The sequence below is a fragment of the Accipiter gentilis genome, chromosome 32, assembly GCF_929443795.1.
Source record: "Accipiter gentilis chromosome 32, bAccGen1.1, whole genome shotgun sequence".
Lineage (NCBI taxonomy): Eukaryota > Metazoa > Chordata > Aves > Accipitriformes > Accipitridae > Astur > Astur gentilis.
In genome coordinates this window covers 17,994,069-18,011,069 of record NC_064911.1, presented here as the reverse complement: position 1 = coordinate 18,011,069, position 17,001 = coordinate 17,994,069, and the positions used below count along the sequence as shown (strand labels likewise).

At 42.2% G+C, this 17,001-nt stretch overlaps 1 protein-coding gene across 2 annotated transcripts in view; it reads left to right on the top strand.

The window, feature by feature from the left end:
- Positions 1-7,068: 7,068 nt before the first annotated feature.
- Positions 7,069-17,001, top strand: part of POLA1 (DNA polymerase alpha 1, catalytic subunit) — a 200,871-nt gene continuing 190,938 nt past the window's right edge. Inside the window, exons 1-10 of one of the 2 annotated variants that reach the window (XM_049835189.1) lie at positions 7,069-7,142; positions 8,574-8,698; positions 9,688-9,784; positions 10,259-10,339; positions 11,116-11,231; positions 11,485-11,547; positions 13,045-13,143; positions 15,062-15,257; positions 15,497-15,665; positions 16,556-16,734. In XM_049835189.1, the coding sequence (XP_049691146.1) occupies positions 7,112-7,142; positions 8,574-8,698; positions 9,688-9,784; positions 10,259-10,339; positions 11,116-11,231; positions 11,485-11,547; positions 13,045-13,143; positions 15,062-15,257; positions 15,497-15,665; positions 16,556-16,734 (1,156 nt within the window). In that variant the 5' untranslated portion in view covers positions 7,069-7,111. Of the gene's footprint in view, positions 7,143-8,573; positions 8,699-9,687; positions 9,785-10,258; positions 10,340-11,115; positions 11,232-11,484; positions 11,548-13,044; positions 13,144-14,692; positions 14,760-15,061; positions 15,258-15,496; positions 15,666-16,555; positions 16,735-17,001 lie in introns of those variants that run through there. The other variant, XM_049835190.1, reaches the window with a different exon arrangement.

Below are 17,001 nucleotides of genomic sequence, written 5' to 3'. Positions count from 1 at the left end.
AATCTGGGTAGAGATATGCACCTTATTTAAGACAAAACATGTACTTAGGCACTGTAAAATGATCACCTGCTAGCTAGTTTAGCTTTTACTAGTTATTAAGAGTGTTTGACCCTAAGATCTTACTTCAGTTGCTTATAAATTTGCCACCTTTGAAACTTTTGATCTGACATGTTACTGGCTGGGCATCTTCTGCCCACTGAGCAGTTATGGATGACTTCTCCCAGCATAATGCAGCTGTTTCTGGAAAAGAGATTGAGAATACCCTGCAGATATTTTGGGGGCTTTTCCTCTGAAATATTCAAGCGCTTTCATGTTTGGGAGGAGAGATTTGATATTTGTTTGGAGGTTCAGCACTCGTGATGGTGGTGTGCCATTTTCTATTTTCATGAAAATTGGGCACAGTTGGTCTTGGATATAAGTCACTTCATGTGTGTCAGGACCCTGAGGGCACTAAAAGTCCTTGATGGCCCTGACAAGCCTCACCTGGGGCCTCCACCCCACACCCTCTGCCCATAGGCTTAGGGTGCCTATTTAAGCTTCACACGCCTATGCCTTCTTCCTGAAGGCTCCTTCCCTGGATCTGGATCTATATTGCAGACTGGTTTCCTGTCTTGACCTCAGCCCTGCCTCATTTCTGTGGACCTGCCTGGTGATTCCTGGATCTGATCCTAACCCTGACCTGTGGATTGACTAAATGGCTTGATCTTGGACCTGCCTCATTGCCATGATATTGCCTTATGATGTGGACTCATGGTTGGACTGGGACACCCTCTCCAGTCCTGTCCTACTCAACTGGCTCAGGTACTGTGGAACTGGGTCCTGGCTGGGGAGGATTCTGACCTGCTGGCTGTGTGATTTCCTCCTTGGGTCTTGGTTTGCTTTTCCTTAAGGAGAAGCTCCCTGGCAATGTGTATGGTATTGCTATGCTGAGTATTTTCTTGGTTTTAGCTACCAAAGTATTTGGAAATCCTATTTATTACTGGGGTGGGGTGTGGGAGGTGGGTGGTGACCACAATCCCACAAACTTGTTTAGTTTTGCAGAACAATGGCCTATGTTCAGTCTTGGGACTTGAAGACTCTGCAGGCCTCTTCCTGTAACAGCTTCTTCCATTTTTGCCTAAACTAAGGCAGACCAAGGTACCGAAACTGATTGGAACGAATTTTTCTCTCGGGTTCACAGTTACTTTCCTGCTGATGTCCACAAAGAAGAACCAAAAGCATCTTAGTTGGATTTGAAAGGAAGGAAAAACTCATGACTTGATAATGTTGAAAAGCAGGATCAGATACCAGTGGAACAGGGACACATGGGGAGACACCTGAGAAGCACCACAGAATGCTAACTGTTTGGTAGATCAGATACAGACAACGCAAATTTGTCAGCCACCACTTCTAAAAACTTTTTCTTCTCATTTCCCTGTCAGAAAAGATAATCTCAAGCCCACCTTTATGATGGTAACTGTCACACTGTTTCTGAGGCATTTGTACACTATAGTGATAAGGTTTTTAAATAAAGAAGCACCAACTCCTCCCAACATAGAAGACATAAGGATGACCTGGATTCTTGGCTGGACCTGCCCAGCTCACCTTGCTTGGGGCTGTGGGAGGAGACCCTGGGTGGCAAGGTCCCTACCCCACCAGCTCTACCATGTTGTTGTCATCTCCTGGTCCTTAGGGAGCATCTGACCCTTGCTGTACCCTGACAGTGGGCTCAGGCCTTCCAAAGCCCGGAATCAAGCATGGTGGGGCCTGGCCCATGGCTGCATGGGGTCTTCTCTGGTGATTCCTCCTGAGTCATCAGGCTGACCCTGGGCTTTGGTGTCCCCACCATGCTGGCCCCCTGCCCACTCCACACCAATCCTCTTCTGAAGTCAGATCTCTAAGGTGTGAGGACGCACCTTGTGCAGGGTCAGGGTGGGGGGAGCTGCTGCCAGAGCCCTGAGGACACTGACAGCCCCAACCAGCCTCACCTGGGTCCCCTGCCCTCTGCTCGGGGGCTCTGTTTGAGTTCTGGCACATCATCAGTCTATGCTAGAGCTGGGCTGTAGGAGTGCTGGTCTCCAGCTCAGCCACAGCCATGCTGTGAGATGCTGAATTGTTATCTTGAGCTGTTTGTCTCTGGGCACATGCTCCTGGCTTCCCAGCCTGATGTTGGACCTGCCTCGTCGTTATGGGCTCGTTTGGTGATCCCTGGGCTGTGTCTGATGCTGGTTACCATTATCAGGCCTGATCCTGGTCCTCACTTGCGGCCTGATTTTGTGGTGTGACCTTGGACCTGCCTTATCACCATGGACTTGCCCGGTGATCACCAGGCTGCGTCTGACCCAGGTTACCATCGCTGGACCCAACCCTGAGTCACATTTCTCATTTGATCTCAAACCTGCCTGATCACCACAGACTTGTCTGCTCTGGGTTTTGGGCTGACTCTGGCTCCCGTCCCTGGGCCTGTCCTGCTTCCAGCCCTCAGGGGCTGGGGGACGAGGCCCCAACTGTCCTGCCAGCCTTACTGTGCTGGGCTCCCTGCCCCCAGGGAGCAGAATTTGTCCCTTGCTGCTTCTCCATGCTGTGAGCACAGCCTTTGCCAGCACCAGTCCAGCAACAGAGAGCTGTCAGGATTACAAGTAGACTTTGCAGCATCTCATGGTGCTGTTCTCCCTTCTGCAGAAGAGAGGTGAAACGGTGAACGCCGAGACTATTCACCTGGGGCAGTGCTTTTGATCTTCAGCCAGGTCTTGAAATGTAAAAGCGTCTCTACAATAATGTTCTGCTTATACACGAATTGTTCATTTTTATGCAATTGTAAAGAGAGAGCACTGAAAGTGGTTAAAACAGAGACTTTCATGCTGTGGCAATAACTGTACGCTCTTGAATACCATTGGCATCAGACTTAATTCCTAGACATTATAATTATGTGAGGACTCATTCTCTGTGAGTTTGCTCTCGCTTGTCTTCCTTATTTAATTCACAGTATAATATTTTGTACTTTTCTTCTAGGCTTGAATAGGAATATTGTATTAGGCAAGCAGGTGATGAGATTCTGCTCTCTGTTTGTTCCGGTTAGCATAATTCCACCAATTCTGGTTGAGTTACTAGGATTTGCTGTAATTTAACTGCAATCAGAATTTAATGTGTTTGTTTTGGAAAAAAAAAAAGTATTTCTGGATGTTCATTCCATAGACTTTTTTTTCTGTCAGAATGGAAATTAATGTAGTGTTCTAGTTTCTATTTCATGTTTGTATTTCAGAGCCTTTACACCCTAATAGCAGCTTTATCCTCTTCATCCTCATCTTAGCAGGTAACTTGGGTAGGAGAAAGAGCATTTAGAGGCCCAGTAAGCAAGGAACCTACCCTTGAACATAGATGTCTGCATTATCCTTATTGATAAACAAATGGAGAAGCATCTATTTCTTCAGATTTCTATCAGTTAACTACCCATGAAGAGTTTCGAAAACAAAGACCTCTTGGTAATTAATAACCTGAGATTATTAATTTTTAATTTATGTAATCTGTGCTCCTTTGGGAGTTTAGTCCCCCATACAGTTGAGTAATTCATGTTGAAATGTCATGTGAATAGCATAGTTTAGTAAGCAGCTGCTGAAACGAAGTAGAGCTGGATCATAACAGATGTAAGAACTTTAAGTTAACTGAGTGATAACATGAATTAATTCAGACCAATGTAAGGATTAAAAGAGTAAAATACTCCATGTTTGTAGGAAATGTACACACACACACCCGTATCCTGAGCACTAGCATGCACACACGCACAATTCTCCACAAAGACAGTCTGTACTTAACAAAGATATAACAATGTTTAGGCGTTTTGATTTAGACATAGTACAGGTGAATTTGCTAACTTGCTATAATCCAGGGTTTACTCACATTCTGTTTTTTATACCACCCCTCTTATTTTCAAGATATTTTTTCCATCATCAAAAAGATTACCAACTGTAAGCTTAAAGTGTAAGTCTGAATCTGAGAGTTTTAACTTTTTGTCCTACTGTCTTTGAGACAGATCAAGCATGCCCTAGACACAAAAAGAAAGATGAGAATAATCCTCAATAAAGTAATTATTTTGTTCATTTAACATAGGTTTGATACTATACTCATTTGTACTTTCGTATGTTAATATTTACTAGTTTATATTATCTTGGAGCTCTTGCAACGAGTTTACAATATTTTCTATTCATAACTTCTCTATTTAAATTAAAGCTCTAAGAAAACAATATGGAAAATACATCTTTGTCACCTTTTGTTGAAATCTGGGAGTTTCCTGAGCTTCCTCTTCTGTACCGTGTTTTTGGCTGCCTACCATTTTCGTTGCTGTGCTTCTCTTGCACTTTTCTCTGCAGCTATCACACTTTCCTTGAGAGAATGTTGGGTGGCTCTGAACTGCACAGCGGAATTCCCACTTCTTGTATTTAAAAGAAATTGAGCAAAGGTCATGCCAAGTTGTTCTTGTATGACTGTCCCAAGGGAGGTTAAAGATCAGCTCAAAGTAACCTGCTGTGATAAAGCCATTTAGCAGAGAAAGTCCCAAATCCTGCTGGGTTATTTTTCTTTTCCAAAGTAAAGTGCATCCCTGCTCACTCCCCCCTTTTTTTTTTCTTTCTTTTTTTTTTTCCTCCCTGCAGCATTTAAATATGCTTGTTGTGCTGTGCTGCAGGAAACAGATGCGTTCTTGTTATGGCCAGAGAGGAATGTCAGGATTGAACTAGTGTTCATGAAAAAGTCTTTTGTTTGATCTGCGCTGTCCCACAGTGGAGCTATGGCAACAACTTTGGTTTGGTAAATTAACTGTATCACTGCGTACCGGCTCAAATCATGGCATCACCTGAATGACAAACATGCCACTGTTTGTATGACAACTGACAAAGAGTATTGTTTTATTTTAATCAAAAGCATTTAAATCCAGTCGATTCAAAATTCCAAAGCATGTGAAAGCTAGGTATATATGAAATGCAGTATCACTTTGTTTTTACTCAAACTGAAGAATTTCTTGACACTGTTATTTCAAAAATGTTTCTCTACCATAGCTTAAAAACTTGAGTAACTTCTGAGTTTGAACCCCATGTTTGGTGATGTGATCTTGTTTTGTGCATGTGTTTAAAAACAGAAATAAGCCAAACAGTGGGTACACTGCACCAGATGAAAGGCCGTCTGCAGATCAGACAGGCATTCTTCCTATAGCTGTCTGTGTTTCCAAGGATGCGAGTTTGCTACAGCTAAGCTGATCTAATAACTAGCTACTGCTGAGAGGGGTGGTCTCATTCTCTCCAGTGTCTGGGAATGGGCATTCTGGCTGCCGGAGTGGCTAGTCTCTTTTGGCACCAGGGAGCTGCTACAGGTGGTTAGGGTAGTTCCTCTGCTTCCCTCTAAGACTAGGTCCAGCAGTGAGAGGTAGTGTTGTACTAGGAACTGGGTAGGTAGGTTAGAATGATCAAAGTCTGGTATGTTTTTTTTTTTTAATTCTCTCTTACCAATGCAAAGGAGTCCTTGTGGAGAAGGAAAATAATCTTCAGTTTCAGAACCATAAAAATTCTCTCTTCTAGATAGTTGAAAATAGTCAGTATATCCAGGCCAAATAATACTAGTTAATGCTCCTGCAACAGCGTATCGGCTGTAAGGACAGAGTCCTATTTGCTCTCAAATGGCTCTGAAGTGTTGGTGCTACCTGCCTCTCTAAGAAGACGGAGTCAGTGCTTATGTATTTTCACAAGCAGCAAATGGTCCTCTGGAATTTTCTGCAAATGAAGGTGGAAAGTTCTTTGGGCAGTGACTAGCCAACACCAATGTTTTTGGAAAAAAGGTCAAGGTTAGTCTGTTTCCCAGTTTCCCTGGGTTTCTTAATGAAGGCACAGGCAGATAGATCTCAGACGTTTTAGAGGAGAGGACTTGTAAAGCTTTAGTTGTCATAACTGAGGCTTTTAAAAACACTTCCAACTATGTTTGAAATATATCCTTTTCCAGACACAGTTCTTGCTCCTCAGCTGAAGGCTGGTGTATAATACTCCTGACCCATGCAAGTGAAGGTATCTCTAGCATCAAGATGAGCAGAACATACTCCACCTCCCCACCCTGCCAAAGTCAGGTGTATGCAAGGAAAAGCTCTAACTGGTCTTTTCTCTGAGCCTTCCATGCGCTTGGCCTCTGAATAAATCCAGTCTGAATCTTTTTTTTTTGGTGTGTGTCTAGCAAGGAAGTTAAAAAAAAAAAAAAAAAAGGGATTTGGGAAATAGGAAGACATCCATCACTATTTTGTTAGCTATTTTGTCACTAAACTGGCCAGCCACTACCTGCCTTTGAAAAGGGTAGGGAGTGATTTACTGAAGGAGTTCCTGAAACTTGTGACAGAGAACGCCTGCTTTAAACATGCAAAAAGAAAGCCATGGCTCCAACGGATGTTAGCCATAGCCTGTCACGATCACTCTTGTAGCTTCAGTGTTATATATTGTTTAAAAACGTGTGGTAAATGCCCGTTTCTCCCGGCAGGGACCGATCCACTGCTGACAACGTTGTTGCAGGCTGTCCTTGACCCTCACGCTGCAGCTTGTAGGCGACCGACGTCAACCACCACCCTCTCCCAATTCGGGTGCGTGCATTTACGTTATTCTGCCCCAATTAAGGCACCGTACCACTAGGGCCCCTACATCCTCGCAGCAGCGGGAGCCCCGCCGGACTCCCCTCAGGCGCAACTGGCGGGACGGCCCCGATCCGTTCGCTGCTGCCCCTCACACCCGTCTCGGGACGAACCAGCGACTGCAAACCGGCGGCTGAAGCCTCCAGCGCCAGCCCAGGCCTCAGCCGGAGACCCGGACCTCGCCCAAAGAAGCGGCTCCGCCTCGCCGGGGGCCTCCCTCCCGCGTTCGGCCGTGAGGAGGGAGACGGACTGCAGCTCCCTCAGCCCCGCGTTCGTCTGTGAGGAGAGAGGCGGGCGGCGGCCCCCTCGGCCCCCTCAGCCCCGCTCCGCCCCGCGCGCGAGGGCGGGGGGGTGAGGCGGACCCGAAGCCGCCTCCTGGGCCGCTGATTGGCTGCCGCCCCGGCGGCGGCTCGCGGGGCTCCCGTCTCGCGCCACTTTCGGGAGCCTTGGCGCCAGCGGAGGGGGGTGGCGGGCGCCATGGCCGAGAGCGGCGTTCGGAGCCGGGACGGTGAGAGACCTGCCGGGACGGGGCGGGGGGGGGGTGAGCTCGCTGGGAGGCGAACGGGGCGAGCCCGGGGTGGCAGCCTCCTTCTCCGCGGCGGCGAGGTGGCTGCCATCGTTCTCGGGTTTAGGCCCGGGGCTGGGGAGTGTGGGGGGGGAAGCAACGGGGCAGCGGCGCTGAGGGGTGGGGAGGAGGAGAGCGCGCGTGCGCGGCGGGCGGGCGGGCTGCAGCTCTGAGAGGGTCGGTTTCCTCACAGCGGTGGGGCCGGGTTATCCCGGGCGGGAAGGCCGGTGGGTTACCTCCTCCCCAAGCCCCCCACGGGCTGCCAGGCTGGGGACGCGCCGGCATTTCGCTGCTGGGCAGTGGGTGGTCTCAAGTGGGGTTGAAAATTAACGTTTTCCTCAGGAGGACGTTGCTTGAGGCGCTTGCTTACGGTAAGCGCAAAGAATTGACAGAAAAATCTCGGTAGAAATACACCCAAAGTGTTTGCGACTTTGCATTTCTTCCGCAGCTGGTACCAGGCAGCGTAAGTGCCCCTTAGCGATACAAATCCTTACTTACTTGTCTCGGCCACACTGCCTAAGTGCAGCTCCATTAACCGTTTGGCCTCCTGCTGTCATCAGGGACTGGCCTGCTCCTCTGGCTGCCTGGCCTGGCCTGGCCTGGCCTGGCTGCTTGTGCCAGCCCTGGCTGCTTGCGCCAGCCCTGGGTCTCCTCTGCCTGCAGCGGGGGGGTTCAGCTCCTCACACAAAACCTACAGGCTTGTTCCTGGGCTAGTTGTCCGCTTTCATATGTTGGATTGTGACCACTCATTCTCTGTGGTCAGATAAATGTATGTCCCCCCATCAAAATCAAGAGGGAGAGAGGAGGGTCAAGAGAAATGGAGAGCACCTTGCTGAGGAGAGCACTGTGAAGGGAAGAAAGTGTAAGAGGAAAGGGGGGCAGCAGTCTTCTGCCGCCAACAGATTACTCGTTCGTCTCAACCTAGCTGCGCTCTTAAGCGTTGTGAAACCACCTAAAAAAAATTACTGCTTTGTAGCAGTATAGGCCTTTTCTAAGTCTGTCTGTTCCTGAGTTGTCATGGAGACATGCAAAATAAAAGGAGCTGGCAATTCCCAAAGAAAGAGTGGGGGGATCCTTTTCAGATAAGGGTTGATGAGATTTGAGAGATGCTTTGGAAATCTAGGTGATAGCGTATTGCTGAATATGAACTGGCACGAACTCTGTTTGATCTCTGTGTCTGTCTGAGACCATGCCTCCGGTATAATTCCAGAATTGGCTCATCAGGAGCCTTCTGTGTGCCTTTAACCAAGTAGGTCTCTATGTTCATTTTAAGCAAAACTGCAACCATCTATTAATACATCACTGAACACTAAGTACCAAAGGTAACATCAGCTCATTACTAAACTTATTTCTCTTGTATTTAATTAATTGCAGCTATGCATGAGTCTGGAAGTTTTGCAGCATCACGTTCTAGACGTGAGAAGAAGTCTAGAAGAGGCCAGCAAGAAGCACTGGAACGTCTGAAAAAAGCCAAAGCTGGTGAAAAAATAAAATATGAGGTGAAAATACCTCCTCTTTTCTTTTATTAGAAAGTGAATGGGAGCTGAGATGCTTAACTACCCTTTAATACATATCTAAAAGTTACAGGAAACAAAATCTGCCTTTCAGATCAGCTTTTTTTTCTTTAATGGTATATGTTTTTCAGAATGTAACTGTTTTGCTGCTTTCTGGTGTCATTTATTTGCTGCTTTCTGTTTTCAAAACCAAACCTGTTTTATTAACTGCAAGTCAAACATGCTTGTTACTGCTTGGTAACTATCCCACAGGAATAAATTTTAAAATTTAATTGTGTAATTAATGTTACGATAGGAAGTACTTTTTTTTTTTTTTTAACTTGGAATGATTTTAAATGTTAAATGAATTTCAAAGCTTTACATGACTGAAAATCCATTAATATTGATATGCTATGTTTCCACAAAGAAAGTATTTAACTGATAGAACTGAAATCTGGCAGTGTAACATTGATACTGTCCAATTAATTGTAATGCCAATAGGAAGTGACTTGCACGTTGAGGTGGATAAATCTAAAGAAGCCTGGCATGCGTAGATCATAAACGTGCAAGTTTACTCTGAGGCACGAAAGAGCATTTTCAGCATTACGCTTGGGTACATCAAATCACCTTCCTTTTCATTGAGGTTATCTTGGTGTTTGAAATAGAGCCAAAGGTCAGAAGTCTCCATTGCTAGGATTTTTTTGGGTTTTGGTGGGTTTTTTTTGTAATGTGAAACAAGCAATAAAGCAAGTCAGTCTCAAATGAAATCTCTACCAGTGCTTCAGTAGATTTTGAGTTTCAGCATACTGTGATAATTTTAAAAATTCATCACTGCCAAAAAAGAAGCTTAAACTGAATGTGTGCTTACTAGTTGTGAACAATGTAACAGTGTAGGGAACCATGCATTTCTTGGGAACTTTTATGTTCTTACTGATGACCTATATTAATAAGTAATGGGATGGGAATTATTAATCCTTAGTATACTTTAACTGTAGGTTGAGGAGTTCACAGGTGTTTATGATGAAATAGATGAGGAAGAATACTCCAAGATGGTCAGAGAACGTCAGGATGATGACTGGATTGTTGATGATGGTAAGTTAAGATACATTTGGAGAATTATTTTGATTATAGCGTTATGACTCAATTAGGCTTCGTAATGTTATAGTTAGTATGTTCTTACAAATTGTTTTAGGAGGCAAGAAGAAGATAAGCTTTTATATGGAAATGAATCTTTTGCATTGTTCTCATAGTAGTGTATTGGGATGGTAATGAAAATATTTTTCCATTAAGAAGTTTTTGAAATTTTATTTCCAGTTATCAGTGACGTAACTTTAACAGGAAGTACTGTAATTGATAATTTCTAATTAAACACATAATAAGTGTATTTATTCTAATAGAAGGTACAGCTGGGAGTGCTGTAGTTTTTAATACTTCTGCATTTATAACTTTTACTCTATATTAAAGGAGAAAAGTTTAAATATGTAAAACTTTTGATTATGAATATATTTAGAAATATCAGTAGACAGAATTTAAAATTTAAATCTTTAACAATTTGTTTTTCTACAGATGGGATAGGTTATGTAGAAGATGGAAGGGAAATCTTTGATGAAGATCTGGATGATGATGCTCTTGGTTCCAATAAGAAAGGTAGGTTGAACATGACCGCTGTAGAATGGCTTCCAGTGGCTTTTAAAAGGTACCTAAAACGGGCAGCTTCTTGGCATCAGTATGTGGTGAATGTGGCCAAATAACATGTTACTTGAAGCACTATAGTTCTATGCCTGTGACTGTGGATTTTGTTTAGCCCCTGTGATACGGAAGGTAGAGGTCCACAAATTGAGGTAAAATCACTGCTAACTATTTCAGCACTACTGGGGCAATTTTGCTTATGGTCTTCTGCAGGATATATATTCACTTCTAGAACAAATGCATCTAGGAATGATCTTGGTTTCCAAAGCCAGTGTCTAAAGGATGCTTGGTCTCTTTTTCCAGTAAAATACCTGCATGCTTTTAAGCATCTGGGATCAAATGATTTTGCCAACTTTTATGGACTTGCTGGCAAACTGAGAAATTGAGTCTGGGGTTGAGAATCCAAACCTAGTGCTAAACTCCTGGACGCTTGCGTTTTTTTCAGGAGATGTTTCCATGTGAAGTATCTTGGTCCTTTTTCTGGAGTATGAACTTGGATATGCAAAGATCATCTCTGATGTGACTAGGAAAGATAGGGTGCTGATAGGGTTTTGCGCTTTTTTGTGTGTGCATGACAGCCATTACAAAGCTGATGACAAATGAAAGATGATTAAGCCTCATCTCAGCCAGCAGTGTGAAGGTGGAAAAAATATACTACCTCAGCTATCTATTCCTGGACCCTTAAACGCTGAGCTTTGCTGATGCAGAATTCACATTTTTATATTTTTCTGTAGGAAAAGGTGGAAAAACATCTACGGTTGATAAAAAGAACGTGAAAAAATCTGTGGTGTCAAAGCCAAACACAATTAAGTCTATGTTTATAGCCAGTGCTGGGAAGAAAAACACAGATGTAAGTTTTTATGTTTTTGAATTTAAAGATTTCTAACTTGTTTGCAGTGGTTTAGTGGGAGTGGAATAAAGCAAGGGCTCATTTCAGTTTCTCATGTCTAGCAAGACATAAACTCCTGTTACAATCTCTTAGATATGGAACATTCCTGAAAACATGTGTGTTTTGTGGAAACCCTTTAGTCATTTTCTGCTGGTCTCCTGATTGGGTTTGCACATATAACTAAGAACTGTTTGGCTAATCTGTTATTTTGCAGAAAACTGTGGACCTGTCAAAGGATGATTTACTGGGGGATATTCTTCAAGATCTTAATGCTGAAGTAAGTAAGTTAATAAAATCTGTTTGAAACACCTTAATGCATTCTTTTTTTTTTTTGCCATGGAACATCTCAAGAAAATAAAGTTCTTCCTAAAACTAGACCATGTAAGATTGATTTCTTCCATAGCACATCTGCTTGGTATATTCCATGTATGTATGCAGCCTACCTGTCATCTCCACCATGCAGAAGTTGCGTGACTGTATTGTTTTGATAAGCCAAAACTACTATGTCCTGATTAGACGTGGTTATATATTAATGTGATGTAGAGCCTGTGCTAATGCACCCTTCTACGTTTTAGCCACCTTGGAGTGAAACAGGACTTAACCTGCATCTGAATCACATATACCATGTATGTGTTTCGCCATGCTCCAGCCAGTATACTGTAGCATATTTCCATCTGGCGTGTTTGGGTTCATGAGGGGACCTGAAGGAGGACTGTTTTCAGCAGATGATGTAGCCTGAACCTCAGTCTGCCTCCTCCTGCTTTCCACAGTTTGCTACAGAGAACCAGATTAACACTTCTCTGAGTTAGGAGTGCAGGATGGCTGCTGTAGCAGGCTTGGACTGTCTCAAGTGAGGCTGTTCCTTGTCATTAATGACTTTTCAATGAGTTAATGCCCTTTAGCAGGATTCTGTAAAATGGAAAGGATTGCTTACATATAAACCGTGAAACTGCTGTAGTGGTGAGATACTGAATTGAAATATGTTGTATCGTAATAAGCATAATGTGTTTTTACAGAGCAGTTAGGGGGATATAGATGTTCCAATGTAAAGTTGTTCTCTTGGTTTTGTACGCTTATTATTTTACTTCTCCCAGTGGTATCTGATTGAGAGTTATAATACCTTAGGCTATCAAAAACTCTCAAATCATTAAGCAAATGCATTTTAATGCTGTCAAATTTTGTGGAGCATTGTTTAGGGGAGATAATGCTAATAATTACACTATGGCTTCTATGTACTTAACTAGTAGTTAGCTATTGTTTTTTTGGCTTTGTTGTTTGTTCTCTATATTTTTTTTTTTGTTACTAGCTGTTGATGAGTATAAAATATATGTGCATGTAAATAAATTAAAATGGGTTTTCCTCTAGTGTGACAGTGCTGAAAGAGTACTTCTGCCTTTCTTAAGGCATGTGTGCTCAATACTACTGTTTCAGCAGACATGAGGAACATCCCACCAGTTATTCTGATATTTTTGCATTAAAGGCACAGTTAGCTATTGAAATGCCTGCTGTTTGAAAAGTGTTTCACTTTTTCATGACAGTTTTTCTCTCAAACTGTTTACCAAAAAAATCTAGCATCGGTCTTCATGGGCTGATTGCTCAGATAACTTTTTCTTTTTACATGGCTGAGCTGTATATCGGGAGGTGTGTTTTCTTGGCAAATGAGAAATACTGGTGGCTTTCTTTGTCTTTGGTGGAAAATGTTACTAACCAAGGCAAAAGAAAACACTGAACAGCACCTTCATTTTGTCACTTTCTCTTTTCTTTTAATATTCAGACTGTTCAGATAAGCCCACCACCAATTCTAATGCTGAAAAGGAAAAGATCTGCTGGAGTACCACTGAACCCTTTCTCTGTGCAGTCCCAAACTCCTAAGGTAATGGAAAAAAATCAAAAAACTTCTCATTAATAAGTATTAATCTGTATTTTGGTTGATTTGAATGCTGTTGTCTTTTATTTCTGCCTCTAGATTACCTTTCTCATTAGCTTCCTTAGCAACATTACTGTGTAACTTCATGCATTTTTTTGTCTTCCCCTTCCCCTTAAACAGAATACAACTCCATCTCTATAGTATAGTAGTAGTATATAGCTGTTACATTTGACAGGTGAAACTGTCTTTATGATGTCCGGTGTATCACATGAAGGTGAGTTTCTGCTTTGTCTCTTTTTTTCCTAAGAGTAGAAAAGGCCCTTGTGGCAAGGAAAGGATGATGGCAAGTGAAATAAGCATAAGAGACTCTGTTTGTGGGTGTGGAAAAGGATAAGAAACTCTGTGGGTGTGGAAAAGGATAAGAAACTCATCTTCTACAGAAATGAAAAGCAAATGGAAAATTGAAGCTATGGATAGAAGTTGACCCTAATGCAAGATTTTGGAGTGAAAGGAGGGACGGGCTGCCAAGGGTGGAAGGCTAGCATTTTGTTAAGAGTTCTGGTAAATGAGAAGGATGTTATAGCTGGAAATACAATCAGATATTTGGTAAGAGTCTGTAGAGGGCAAATGGAGTAAAGTAGATAAATCCGATTTGTGAAACCTTGTGTAATAGTGACATCAGCTCTTATGCAGATAATAATTGCGAGTGGCACTCATTTCAGCAGTTGTGTTGGAGCCTAGAAGTAATTGAAAAAGAAAAAAAGGGGGAGATACAGTAAGAGAGGATCTTTGTCTTTACAGTGCAAAACAGTGGTCGCTTTTAGTAGGAAACATTGAGAAGGGAATTAATTCCCAGACAGGCTGTTCAGATGATAGCTTCTGTGATCCTAGGAGGAGGAATTGGAGACTTTAGACAATGAAACAGATGAAGAGGTTGAAGAGTCCAGCCTTAGAAAACAAAGGGGCATGAAAAGCAAGATGGCAATGATGCTTTCTACTTCAGGAGATGAGCAGGAATATAAGTATGAATAAATGCATTTGGCTGAGCTGGCAAAAAATTGTTGGTGAAGGTAGATTAAGTAATGTTTGCCTTCTGTTTAAGGTGAGTGAAGGGCTGAGTTTGGATTTTGCCACAGTAGAAGTAGCTGTACTGAGATTAGAACCCTAGAAACGATTGTGGGCAACTGTAAATTCCATGTCGGTAGATAACAGCTTTCCCCAAAGGTAGAGGTTTTGGACCTTGCCGCAGGTCAAGGGCCAGTAGATGGAGAGACCTGTCGTTGGTCATGGTGGAGAGTACTTCATATGCATCTTCCATAAAAAGAGGTTCTGTAGCTGCTGCCATAGTGGTATCTTGTCTGAAAAACAAACTGTGTGCTTATTGCCTCAGATTTTAGGCTTGCAGAGCATGCTGAAATGCGTTTTCTTTGTTTTCTTCACTCTCCCTGCCATGTCTGTAGCATGAAGAAATCCAGTGGAGAAGCACTCTGTTTGCTAGATCCATGGTGTCTTCTAGATGTCCTGAACTCATTGCTGATACGAACAGGTGTAAACTGCCAGATTGGCCTTCCGTGATTGTTCCAGGCTCTGTCCCTGCCTGACATATATTATCACATATGCAGGTGACACAGGTTTTAATTTAGGAATGGAGTAGTGCTATGTGGGGAAAATAGTGAAAGTAACCACAAACTTAATTAAATGTCAACCATGGCCTGTTGTAAACTGCTTTTTAAAATTATAGTAGAAACACATAAGAATTTAAAGTTTACTTTCAGGGAGGTGTAGCTATCATGCAAAATATGTGGAGCTTTTCCTCTATCCCACATTACTAGTTCTGCAAATAGCAAGTGCTAGATTTTATTTTTTTTTTCCTTTTTTGCTTGTAAGAGATTTTTTATAAACTCATGGCTAAAATGTCTTTCAGGTAATCACCCCTATATCGAAGAAAGCTCCTGTTCATCTCAGCAAGGAAGCTTTTCCTCCAGCTTCATTTCATCCTAAACATCCCAATTACACAGCAAAATCTGTCATAGTCTCTGAAAAAGAGGATACCAAGTATGTGCAAAAAGCTACAGAAAATGGGGGAATAGTGAAGACAATAGAAGAGAAAGCTATTGAAGGTATCAAAAAGAAATCAAAACCCAGTTCTGGAAACTCTTTAAATATGGCATATTAGTGTTAAAACATTTCTTAGTTATGCTAATTAGATGCTTAGATAGCTTAAATGTGATATTTTGTTTGTATATTAATACTGTATATTACGTTCATGCATGTAGTATGCTATCTGTGTATACTGCTGTAGTATACAGTGTGTCATGTTAATGACTCAAGCCTTTAGTGCTATGTGCAACACTTCCAGATGATGATCAGGGAATGATGGATTTTGATGAGGAGGACTTTGATGAACCTATGGAAGCAGAGCATGTGGAAACTATACCTGAGACAGCTGAAAGCTTCAAGGGGGATGAGGAAATTGAAAAGAAAGAGACGGAGCAGCTGGAATCAGAGAAGAAAGAGACATCTGTCTTGTAAGAATCTCTTTTTTTTTTTTTCTTCTACCAATAAGCCTTAGATTTATCTTCATATTTTTCTTTGCCAATGGGATAATTACGATACAGACAGAATGATGATAATGCTATGTGATGGGTTTTTTTGTAGTGACGTTAAAAATGGTAATGTTGAACATGCTGATAGCTAATTAACTGAAAAATACTTGATGTCTTTGGGATTTGGCACATGACAACAAAACACATTTCAGTATATTGAGGTGACTCAATGTGGGTGTTGAACAATGATCTTCAATGCCAATAAGCAAAAGTGAGGAATTGCTAATGATATTTATTCTAAGCAACTGTGAAGGTATTTTGTAACATTAGTTGTAGTTAAAAATATTGTTGCTAAAAGTAATTTCACATGGTGAACAGCTATATCTTTGGAAATAGGAAAAAAGTTTTTTTTTTCCTGTTTTTTTCGATTGTTTGGAAGAATCTTGAATCATATGTTTCCATAATTTTAAACTGTAAAATACTTGAATGAGCAAAAAGACTTAAACATTTAATGACTGAACAGGTAGTTTTGTTGAAATAATCTGTTGTTCCCACTAAACAGCTTGTACAGATGGATGGATATATTTGTTGTTTAAAGGCTTGAATGACCAAGGCGGAAATACCAGTTGAATGATTTTTGAAGCCTGCCTGTTGTGTACTGAGAACCATACTTGCATGTGGGTTTCTCTCTTTGTCACTCCATCCTTCTTTTCAGAAGAAATCTGAGGAAACCCAACTGTTGGGAATGTTGCTTGGTAGTGAAAAGAGCAACAAAAGATGTGAGATTATAGGGCTGAAATAAAGCAAAAGGGTGGTCATAGTAAAGGCATAAGTTTACTTATTGTTTCTTTCTTCTTCTGCAAAACCCGCAGAAGTTGTTCTCTCCCAGGTATCTCATGTTGGGACAGAATTGATGAGGATGAAGCTGATCTAGTAGTAGCAGAAGTTCAGCTGGACCCCAATCTCCTTCCACTTGTGAATGGGGAAAATGATGATCAAGTCTTAAGATTTTATTGGCTGGATGCTTATGAAGATCAGTACAGTCAGCCAGGTAACTGTTCAGTTAAAGACAGCAAATGCCATTCTGATTCTTTTTATGTAACTGGGATTTTCAGACTTGCCTAAATTATGCCTAGATACCCTGTCTCTCTGTGCTTCATAACTTGTACGTTAATCTCTTGTTTTTCCACACCTCTGTCCTCAGTGCAGGGCACTATGACTGGGGAAAGTAAGAATGTCATCTCTTGGCCTAGTATAGCAGTAGGGAGGTACAAAGGGAGCTACTATCACTTCTCAATGTTGGTGACCCACTGGCAGC